Source organism: Sinocyclocheilus rhinocerous, unplaced genomic scaffold (assembly GCF_001515625.1).
Source record: "Sinocyclocheilus rhinocerous isolate Xijiao unplaced genomic scaffold, SAMN03320098_v1.1 scaffold364, whole genome shotgun sequence".
NCBI classification, from domain to species: domain Eukaryota; kingdom Metazoa; phylum Chordata; class Actinopteri; order Cypriniformes; family Cyprinidae; genus Sinocyclocheilus; species Sinocyclocheilus rhinocerous.
The window spans coordinates 715,701-727,056 of NW_015659024.1; the positions used below are offsets into that span (position 1 = coordinate 715,701).

Here is an 11,356-nt window from a genome sequence, read left to right on the forward strand (position 1 = left end):
TAGATAGATAGATAGATAGATAGATAGATTGATAGATAGATAGATAGATAGATAGATAGATAGATAGATTGATAGATAGATAGATGATAGATAGATGTGACACTGAAGACTGGAATCTCAGAAATAAATTATATTTTACAGTATATTCAAACAGGAAACAATTAATAATTAACACCAATATTATTTTTACTGTATTTTGGATGAAATAAATGCAGCCTTGGTGAGCAGAAGAGACTTATTTCAAAAACATGACAAATTCTGAATTATTCTAAACTTTTGACTGGTAGTCGTGACGTGTAACAAGTACACTGCAAAGAAAGCGTCAGTGATTAATTTATTTTTTTCACAGTTTTATTATGTGAATCAGATTTATATTAAGTAATAGCTTATAGAGACTGAGCTTGTATTTGAAGTAAAACGTACCATTTGAAATAAGTCAGCACACTGCACTGCCATTTCCTCCAAATCTTATGGAAACTTTGGACTTTTTGAATGTAGTATAATTAGTTTAGATGTAGCCCATCACTGGGAGGCATTATGCTCACACTCCCTTCAAACTCTCGATACAACCTTGTTGCTCCTGCAGTTTACGTGCTGGTTTTTACCTGCTTTGTTAGTCTGAGGACATCTAGAGTAGTAGCTCTCTCATCAGGAGCTAGTTCTAGTTACCACTGTCTCGGTTTCAGCACTCATACACTATTCATGGCCATATCACATATCTCCTGCCCATCTTCAGGATTGGACCAAACCAGACTCTTTTTGAGTGACTTTTGTGGCCTCTCTGTTTCTGTCATCCAAGTGTCAATAATGAGTTTGTAAACTATTCATTTTAAAGACATCTTGATATTGGAATCGCTTTGTCTTTCCTGCAAACTCCTAGATGTGATTCAGGAAAGCAGCTGCACTGTACGGTAAGTTTTCAGGATTTCATCAGACTTTGCATACGAGTCTTTTGTTTGCTTTGTGTGTCATGGAAAACCAAATATTGCAATCCTATCTAACTTAATGACAGTGGCTTTCAGATTTGGCTTTACTGTTATGGTGTTTTGTGTATTAATGAAAACATTAAACATAATCAGAAATGTATCAGGATGTTCAAAATTCACTTTTTTGTGGATTTTTTTGAGGATGTTTCAGTGAAAAAAGTTTTGTTTATCCAAAAATATCTTGCAATGGAAATATTTTCATCATAAAAGAAAGAATTTAAGAAAGAAAATAATCCATTAGCTCTGTTTTGATTGCATCAGTTAGCTCTAAGCATACATAATTCTCAGACTTGAATATGCTTTCTTTCTTTTTCTTTCTTTCTTGCTCATTTACAACATTCAGCATGCTTATTTAAAGGTAATCTGTCAGTTGTAGATGCACCTGTCTGTTTAGATAATTATGCTGCTTATGCAAATTAATTCAGTGCTAAATAAATTCTTCATGTATCTGCTAATTATTGATGGGTTAGGGTAATAAACTTTAGTTAATTAATAAAGGCTAATTGCTTTTGGATTCCTGGCTGATTGAAATGGAGTTGCATTACCGTTACATTTAAATTGAGAGATTTTTAACATTTATTTTTCATTTCCATTTTCAAAAACATTCATATACCAAGAGGATAAATCAAATTCCTAACAATGAAGCGTAGCAAGCATCGAGCCTCCAAGGATGATGGCAAAGGTCAAGGTGAACGATTTTATTAATTGTGTGGAAATTTGTACATTATTGTAAATTCTTTAACATAATTAGTTCAGTTTTATTTATAGTGAACAATTAATATATTTCAATAATTATGTCATATTATATAATAATACATTTAATAAATGATATAAAACATTTTATGTGAATGTAGCCTTTATTTATTGCAAATAACTTAACTTAATAAAAAATATATATATGTACATAATGAATGTCCATGATGTTCATAATGACATCTCATCATATTTGACTTGTTAAGATGAGCCGGCCATCCTAGAGACGGAGGATATGAGGATGCCAGACCCGGACACCATCTCACTCGCATCCGTCACTGCCGTCACAACCAATATCTCCAATAAGAGGTGACCAGAAATTATTCCAGTCACATGATTCCAAATCAAATTTGATATGCTGTATTACATTTATGTTGTGTTAAATATTACTTAAATGCCAATATTCCATATTCTAACATTGTATGTTGATCAACTTCTACTTTTTTTTTTCCATCCAAAAATGTCGTAATTATTTTAGATCAAAGCCTGACATCAAGATTGAGCCTAGTGCCGGAAGACCAGTTGATTTCCAAGTATGTAGAACGGCAAATTGTCATTGATGACAGAAAGAGATTTTTTTTGTAAAAACACAATGTTTGTTAAAACAATAGAAGTAGTGTTGAAAATGAAGACGGTCAGTATTGTGTTTGTGGTTAGTGGAACACGTTGATAGTTAAAGTGAAGAGCTACACCTGTGGATCTTCTGCTTAGGACACCGGTGTGAACTTCATACAATGTGTAAGACTAAAAATCACAAAACATCTGCTGATTCAAAAACAATGGTAAAGAAAAGTGGTATTAGTGAAGAGACTAGATCTTACAGCATTTGAGACATACAGATATATTAACCCTATAGTTTTGTATCATACAGACATTTTTGAATACGGTCCACATACAGTACCACATATTTGTGTGTAATACCCCACTTTCCAGGTCAGTGTCACTGTGATTGAGGCCAGACAGCTGGTGGGTCTGAACATGGATCCAGTGGTGTGTGTAGAAATTGGTGATGAAAAAAAATACACCTCAATGAAGGAGTCGACCAACTGCCCTTACTACAATGAGGTATGTTCCTTTTTAATTTAGGATTGCAATATTGTCCCTTTGCAAAATAATGATCACAACAAATAACTGAACTCAAAAAATAGCAAAATAATCACATCAAACCAATTGTTCATCTTAAAGGAACAGTTCACCCAAAAATGAAAATGAGCTGAATATGTGCTCACGCTCAGGTCATCCAAGATTAGGATGAGTTTGTTTCTTCATCAGATTTGGAGAACTGCAGCATTGCATCAGTGTCTCAGCAATGGATGCTCTGCAGTGAATGGGTGCCGTCAGAATGAGAGTCCAAACAGCTGATAAAAACATCACAATAATCCACAAGTAATCCACAGCACTCCAGTCCATCAGTTAACATCTGGAGAAGACAAAAGCTGAAACAAACCCATCAAGACGTTTTTACCTTCAAATCATTGCTTCCGCCTAAAATACAAGTCCATAATCCATAATAACGCTTCCTCCAGTAAAAAAAAGTCATCTGGTCTGAATCAGGAGAGAAATCTGCACAGATCAAGCACCGTTTACAAGCCAAAACAGCTCTAAACAAATATGTGTGTGGATTTTGATGTGAGAGACAACAGGAGATGCACTTTTACACTGGAGGAAGAGTTATTATGGATTATGGACTCGGATTTTAGCCGGAAGCAACAGTTTGAAAAAGGTCTTGATGGATTTGTTTCTTACAAACACGCAGTTTTTGTCTTCTCCAGATGTTAACTGATGGACTGGAGTGCTGTGGATTACTTGTGGATTATTGTGATGTTTTTATCAGCTGTTTGGACTCTCATTCTGACGGCACCCATTCACTGCAGAGCATCCATTGCTGAGACACTGATGCAATGCTGCATTTCTCCAAATCTGATGAAGAAACAAACTCATCTACATCTAGGATGGCCTGAGGGCGAGCACATTTTCAGCAAATGTTCATTTTTTGTGTGAACTATTCCTTTAATATTGTTAATTTAATGTTTTCATAAACTTTTCGCTTTTTTTAGTACTTCGTTTTTGACTTCCACGTTCCTCCTGATGTCATGTTTGACAAGATCCTGAAAGTGTCAGTAAGTAGCATCAAATATCAATTTGAAATGGACTTGCTCCTAAAAGATAGTCTTTTCGTTCGGCATTAAGCTTTGTTTTAAATGGTTTTAAAATAATGTGTCCATACAGGTTATCCACTCTAAGAATCTTTTGCGAAGTGGCACGCTGGTCGGGAGCTTCAAGCTTGACGTGGGCACAGTTTATACACAACCTGGTAACTGGTATTATCATGCTTCTCTATCCACCTTACTTTAAAACACAGAAGTAAGCAATTTTCTGTGAATGTGCAAGACGTACGCTTCATTAGCCGCTATAGATAAATAACTAGAAAAATATTTGAGCTACAAATCAGTGTGTTTATGACTGATAATAAATTCAAATATGACAAATACCTGTTTGCAATATAAAACAGCATAATGGATTGTTTTTGTACTGGTAAAAGAAATAGAAACAACTGACACCGGAAGCCTGCGCCGCTCTTATGTTAAAAAATAAGGTGGATAAAGCTCTGTTTCTAGACTAGACTAGAGAGCTCAAAGACTAGAGTTGTGTGTTTTTCTTTACATTTACAGAACATCAGTTCTTCCACAAATGGGCCACTTTATGTGACCCCGATGACATCACTGCAGGATGCAAAGGCTATGTCAAGTGTGACGTCGCAGTTGTTAAAAAGGGCGACACTCTGAAAACTCCACACAAAACAAATGAAACGGATGAGGATGACATCGAGGGGTAAAAAACAAAAACCCTTCCTACACCGTTAATGTTACATGTGTTATTTGCAAAGGGAAGCATCACTGTTACTACTCCTTACCTTGAACAAACTCTAAACTCAAGTGTTCCCAGCTGTATTTTGACAGCCCTATGAAATAAATATTTACTTGTACTAGGATTTAATTCAAATGTGAAATCTGAAATTCTAGTTTAGTATTTTACCACCCAGATAATTCCATCCAACAACATATGGATTATTTAAAGGCGATTCTATATGCAGAAACACATCTCTCTTCTTTATTGATTTTGTTGTTGTTCCAGTAATCTTCTGTTGCCGGATGACGTCCCAGCTGAGCGTCAATGGGCAAAATTCTATGTGAAAATCTACCGAGCTGAGGGGTTGCCCAAAATGAACACCAGCATTATGGCAAACGTCAAAAAAGCCTTCATTGGAGAAAATAAGGACTTGGTTGATCCGTATGTCCAGGTGCAATTTGCAGGACAGAAGGTGGGCAGAATTCTCACTAATGGTCATTTAGTCAAATTTGAAAATACAATAGAGTTTAATGATGGAAAATAAATGTAATCATTAAACAAAACACATTTTGCACAATATTCAAAGTTCACGGAATAATATTTTATAATGCACTATAAAAATGAAGACTCTGGAATGACCAGTTCTGCTAAAAACATCTGTTTTGGTTCTGATTATCATGTTTATCGTGCTGAAATCATGCGTTTTAAACCATATGAGTTTAAACTTCTGATATACGGTTTTCTGAGTGCACACATCTGAAGCACACACACAGAAAGCGGATGATAAATCGCATGTTTATTTTAGTTCCCTTTCAGTCGGTCACTCTCGACGTCACGTCGGATGACCGACGAATTGGGATCTCGCTTAGAGAGACCAATCTACTTCGAGTGTAAACTAAACGAGCCAATGCACATTGGCATGCGATTATTGCATCCAGCTGCCGCTGATCACAGCGTGAGTATAAGTAGGCAGGTTCTGTGCTCGTCTGTGCAGCCAAAGACAGAACAGTTAGCAAAAGCAGTCAGTTTAAAAGCTTCTTTTTCACAAGGGGGAGGCATCAATATTTTTGATCCATTGATCCATGTCATCTATCCACAATGCAGGGAAAAACTTCAATTCAGAAGAGCAGCTATGAGCCGATCTGGAATGAGCAGATCGTTTTCACAGAGCAGTTTCCACCTCTGTGCCAGAGAATGAAAGTCCAGATCCGCGATTCGGATAAAGTGAACGATGTGGCCATCGGAACGCACTTCATTGACCTGCGGAAGATTGCTAATGATGGAGACAAAGGTAACAGGGCTTCCTGAACACCTCTGCAAAGTCTGCAAAAGTAACGTGTAAAAGTCTGGAATAATTAAATAGAAGCACCCAATAATTGAATAATTAAATAATTATAATTGAATAATAATTCTGCCGACAATTTATTTGATACAGTAAAAACAGTAATATTATGAAATATTATTACAATTTAAAATAACTATTTTCTATGTGAATATATGTTAAACTAATTTATTCCTGTGATCAAAGCTGAATTTTCAGCATCATTACTCCAGTCTTCAGTGTCACATGATTCAAGAAAGAAAACGTACCAAAAAAAAGTAAATGTTTTTACTGTCACTTTTTTAATAATTTAATGCATCCTTGCTGATTGCTAATCTTTATTGATTGATTGATTGATTGATTGATTGATTGCTTTATTATTATTATTATTATTATTATTATTAAATCTTACTTACCCCAGTGCATCACCGTTTCCACAAAAACAAGCACCACTCTTTTCAGCACTGATTATCAGAAATGTTTCTTGAGCAGCAAATCAGCATATTAGAATGATTTCTGAAGATCATGTGACACTGAAGACTGGAGTAATGATGCTGAAAATTCAGCTTTGATCACAGAAATAAATTACATTTAACATAGATTCACATAGAAAATAGTTATTTTAAATTGTAATAATATTACTGTATTTTTACATGGCCTTACTGAGGATAAGAGACTTCTTCAAAAGCATTAAAAACTCTTAATTATTTACAAACTTTTGACCGGAAGTATATTTCCTTTGTCTTTTATGTTGTTTATCACATGTTGCTCTGGATACTCAATCACATAAGCCATCACTACATTGCTGTTCAAGATCAGTATTAATCCATTTTCAAATATTATCAAAAGGTAAAAGATTTAAAAAGTGATCCTGTTTCTATTGCTAGGCTTTCTTCCGACTCTTGGGCCGGCTTGGGCCAACATGTACGGCTCCACACGCAGCTACACGCTCATGGACGAGTACCAGGACCTGAATGAAGGACTAGGGGAAGGGGTTTCGTTCAGGGCCCGGCTGCTGATCAGTCTGGCTGTGGAGATACTGGATACCTCCTCTGCTGAAGTAATGTGCTCCACTGAGGTGCAGGTGGAGGGAGTTCCCAACATCTCAGATGTAAGCGATCCATAGACGGGGGCTGGGGGGGGGGTTCAATACAATTACAGTGAATTACGACAGGCCAATTACAGTGAATAATTCATTCTCTTTATTTATCTCCGTACATTATTCATTTAGCAGTAATACTCATAGAAGTTCTTTGTGTGCAAGACAATCATCTACACAGTCAGAGCCAAAGTTAGGCTTCATTCTGCATGTGACTTGCTGTTAAAAATTTATCAGTTTGAGAAAACAGATCTGTTTTGAATTGTTTATGAGCACAGTGACATCATGTTTTGTCTAATCTTAGGAAAACCCCCATACACTGAAAACAAAAAAGAAACACTCAGAAATTGCTAGTAAATTTCACAATTAATTACAAAGAAATGGCAAGTAGTGCACTGGATTAAACATGAAATTTAAATTAAATTACATTTTATTTTAATTAACGTAGATAGACTGAAATAGCATTTTCTTGTAAAGCATACTCTAATAAACTTTTTATTTACAACAAAGTGTATTCACAAAACATTTAATCAATTGTTTGTTGCTTATATCTAGAATGCCACTGGAAAAATTGAGGAGTTCTTTCTCTTTGGATGTTTCCTTGAGGCCACTATGATTGACAGGAAGATTGGAGACAAACCCATCAACTTTGAGGTTACAATAGGTACAATCTATGGTAGACTAGTTACTAGCCTTTAAATTGAGTTCACCAGTTGCTCACCATTCAGAATGCTACTGAATTCTTTTAAACTTTCAAAGAAATGTATGTTACTGCTGTGAGTGTACTTTTTAATAATACATTTAATATGAATGACACCAGTTCAATATTAGATCAATCATACTCAAAGCATATGGACTAACTCCTGAAATGTTGCATTAGATGATATTAATAATCAATCAGTGTTTGAAATGCCATCTCTCCAATTCAACCTTCTTATGTTCAGGTTGATTCAATATAAATTCTAACTCATTCAAACTCAAACTCATCCAATTTTTACATGCAAGGACCATTAACTGGTTTTAAAGGAATAGTTGACCCAAAACTAAAAAGTTTGCTGAAAACATTCTCATCCTCAGGCCATCCGAGATATAGATTAGTTTTTTTTTTGTTCATGAGAACAGATTTGTAGAAATGTAGCATTGCATCAGTGTCTCAGCAATGGATGCTCTGCAGTGAATGGGTGCCGTCAGAATGAGAGTCCAAACAGCTGATAAAAACATCACAATAATCCACAAGTAATCATATGGACTAACTCCTGAAATGTTGCATTAGATGATATTAATAATCAATCAGTGTTTGAAATGCCATCTCTCCAATTCAACCTTCTTATGTTCAGGTTGATTCAATATAAATTCAAACTCATCGAAAAACTCAAACTCATCCAATGTTTACGTGCAAGGACCATTAACTGGTTTTAAAGGAATAGTTGACCCAAAACTAAAAAGTTTGCTGAAAACATTCTCATCCTCAGGCCATCTGAGATATAGATTAGTTTTTTTTTTTGTTCATGAGAACAGATTTGTAGAAATGTAGCATTGCATCAGTGTCTCAGCAATGGATGCTCTGCAGTGAATGGGTGCCGTCAGAATGAGAGTCCAAACAGCTGATAAAAACATCACAATAATCCACAAGTAATCCACACCACTCCAGTCCATCAGTTAACATCTGGAGAAGACAAAAGCTGCGTGTTTGTAAGAAACAAATCCGCTTTTAACTTCAAACTGTTGCTTTAGGCTAATCCATAATATCGCTTCCTCCAGTGAAAAAGTGTTCTGGTCTGAATCAGGAGAGAAATCTGCACAGATCAAGCACCGTTTAAACAGTCCAAAACAGCTCTAAACAAATACAATTCAAAGACTGAAATTTTATTTTTTTGTTAAACATAATCCAATAATCTCTATTTTATTTACAACTTCATATTTTATAGTGCACACTTCACTTTTATGCAAGTAATGAATTATTCTGGGAAGTGTGTCAGACACCTACTACATCATTAAGCTATCCTCTCAAATCAAGGAAACTATGGCAGTGAACTCGATACTCCAACCAAGCCAAAAACAAAGAAGAGGAAGGGTGGCGATGACGAGGAGTCTGAGCTCATTCACGGCTCTAGTGACGAGGAGGTGGATGATGGTGGAGATATGACCTCAGTTTCCAGCACTCCTCCAATGAAGCCAGTCATCACTGACAGGTTGAGTTACTCAACGTGTACTGACCTAAAACTCATTTATTTATGTTATTTTGCATTTGGGTGCAAATTCATGTATCATATCCGGTTTATTTGTATGCAGAAACTATTTCCACCTCCCGTACTTTGAGAGGAAGCCCTGCATTTTTATCAAGAGCTGGTGGCAGGACCAAAGAAGACGACTTTATAATGCAAACATCATGGACAGAATTGCAGATAAATTGGTAATGAATCAATGGATATAGCTTATATTAGTTAGTTTCTGAAATATGTATCTTTTTACCATTCTGTACGCATTCTTATTTTTGTTTCAACCATTTTGTACCACTATTTATTTCATTTTTATTTCATTTTACTCTAAATAAATAAATCTTCAGGCAAGACAATACAGATGAATAGCGTAAACATTTTAACTAACAGATAACACCATACTTCCCCTGTTGATGAAACACAGTACATTAAGACAATTGTTTTGTATTACAACTTTTCTGAAATGTTATGTTTAAAAATGCAAACGAGGCATTTTCTAATGAAATATGCACTAATTTATTTACAGAACAGAAATCTGAACATTGGATAAAGCCAGGTTCAAATTCTCATTTCATTTTGTTGACATTATAGAAATATTATTATATATGTATTATGTCTTGTAGAGAGATTATTGTAATTAAAATCTACAGATGCAAATAGATCAAGCGCAAAAAAAATAAACACTAAAGTGTCTATTTTGGATTCTTTCTTTCCACTAGTCTGAAAGAAGTCAAGTTATGGAAGCAAATTAGCCCAAAATCTCAAAATTGACTAGTGCATGATAAAAAAAAACAAGGGTTTTGCCTGTAGTGTCTTGCCTTAAATTCCATTTACATCATATTTTTCGTTTAGTATACAATAATAATCCTGGTTACAGTTAATCTGTGAAAATACATCTATACGTTGACATTGCAGCTTGTGTTCTCTATCATTTTATAGGAAGAAGGGTTAAACGATGTGCAGGAGATCATTAAAACAGAGAAAGCCTATCCTGAGCGCAGACTCAGAGGAGTCCTGGAGGAACTCAGCATTGGCTGCAGGTTTATATACGGTTTATATATGTTATTCTGAGCCAGTTATGAGTGGATCTCTGGAAACAGTGCTATTTGTGCTCCATTTGTGTCCTGTGATTAAACGGTGCCGTAAGCGTTTTCTAAGAACCACTTGACTGGTTAATGTATATGGTGGGTAGTAAAGCATGATTTCTTGATAATTCAGAAGTAACATTTTTAAATGAATTGGAAAAAAAACTAAAATTTTGAGCCACAAATGGCACAATATTTTCACAAAACTTTATTCAACTGTCTATGACTGAGTAAAGATAAAATAACAGTGGATTTTTTATCTCTTTCAGTACCTTTGTAACTTTAGCAAACAATGATCAGAATCAGACTGGGAAGACTAAACTGGACCGGGAGAGACTGAAATTATGCATGCAGGAATTGGTAAAAGCAGCTCTTACTAACAAATATTAAGAGTAACTAATGTTAAAATCTGATTCTGGTGGCTTATTTTTGTGTCTGTTGCTAAAGCTTGTTGTTATTTTTTCAGGAAAACATGGGCCAGCAAGCAAAGAATATGCGATCCCAAGTAAAGAAAAGCAACGTGAAAGACAAAATAAAACTGGCACAAAACTTCCTCCACAAGCTGAGATTCTTTTCTGATGAGGTAGTGCACAAGACCTGATAAAATACAAATACGATTGGTTATGTGGCCATATAGATGTATTCATGTAAATTCTTTTGTTTTTTCATCATAGCCTCAGCATAGTGTTCCAGATATTTACATATGGATGATAAGCAACAACAAGCGCATTGCATATGCCCGCGTTCCCTCCAAAGACATCCTCTTCTCTTCTGTAGAGGAAGAAACCGGAAAGGACTGTGGGAAAGTCCAGACCACCTTTTTCAAGGTTAGGATGAATGCAAATTCTGAAAATGTCTTAAAGGGGTCATATGATGCTTTTTTAAAGATCATTATTTTGTGTATTTGGTGTAACAGAATATGTTGACATGCTTTAATGTTAAAAAAACACATTATTTTTCAAATACTGTACATTATTGTAGGTCCTCTATGCCCCGCCTCTCTCAAACACTTCGTTTTCTACAAAGTCCCTCCTTCAGACAAG

At 35.4% G+C, this 11,356-nt stretch overlaps 1 protein-coding gene across 1 annotated transcript in view; it reads left to right on the plus strand.

Annotated features, from left to right (window-relative positions):
• Positions 1-1,625: 1,625 nt before the first annotated feature.
• Positions 1,626-11,356, plus strand: part of LOC107723281 (otoferlin) — a 37,218-nt gene continuing 27,487 nt past the window's right edge. Inside the window, 17 exon segments of the mRNA XM_016531848.1 lie at positions 1,626-1,674; positions 1,946-2,048; positions 2,218-2,272; positions 2,673-2,804; positions 3,797-3,859; positions 3,969-4,053; positions 4,412-4,571; positions 4,875-5,061; positions 5,694-5,880; positions 6,798-7,021; positions 7,565-7,673; positions 9,027-9,201; positions 9,302-9,422; positions 10,168-10,268; positions 10,583-10,673; positions 10,780-10,896; positions 10,988-11,140. Coding sequence (XP_016387334.1) covers positions 1,626-1,674; positions 1,946-2,048; positions 2,218-2,272; positions 2,673-2,804; positions 3,797-3,859; positions 3,969-4,053; positions 4,412-4,571; positions 4,875-5,061; positions 5,694-5,880; positions 6,798-7,021; positions 7,565-7,673; positions 9,027-9,201; positions 9,302-9,422; positions 10,168-10,268; positions 10,583-10,673; positions 10,780-10,896; positions 10,988-11,140 — 2,112 coding nt within the window.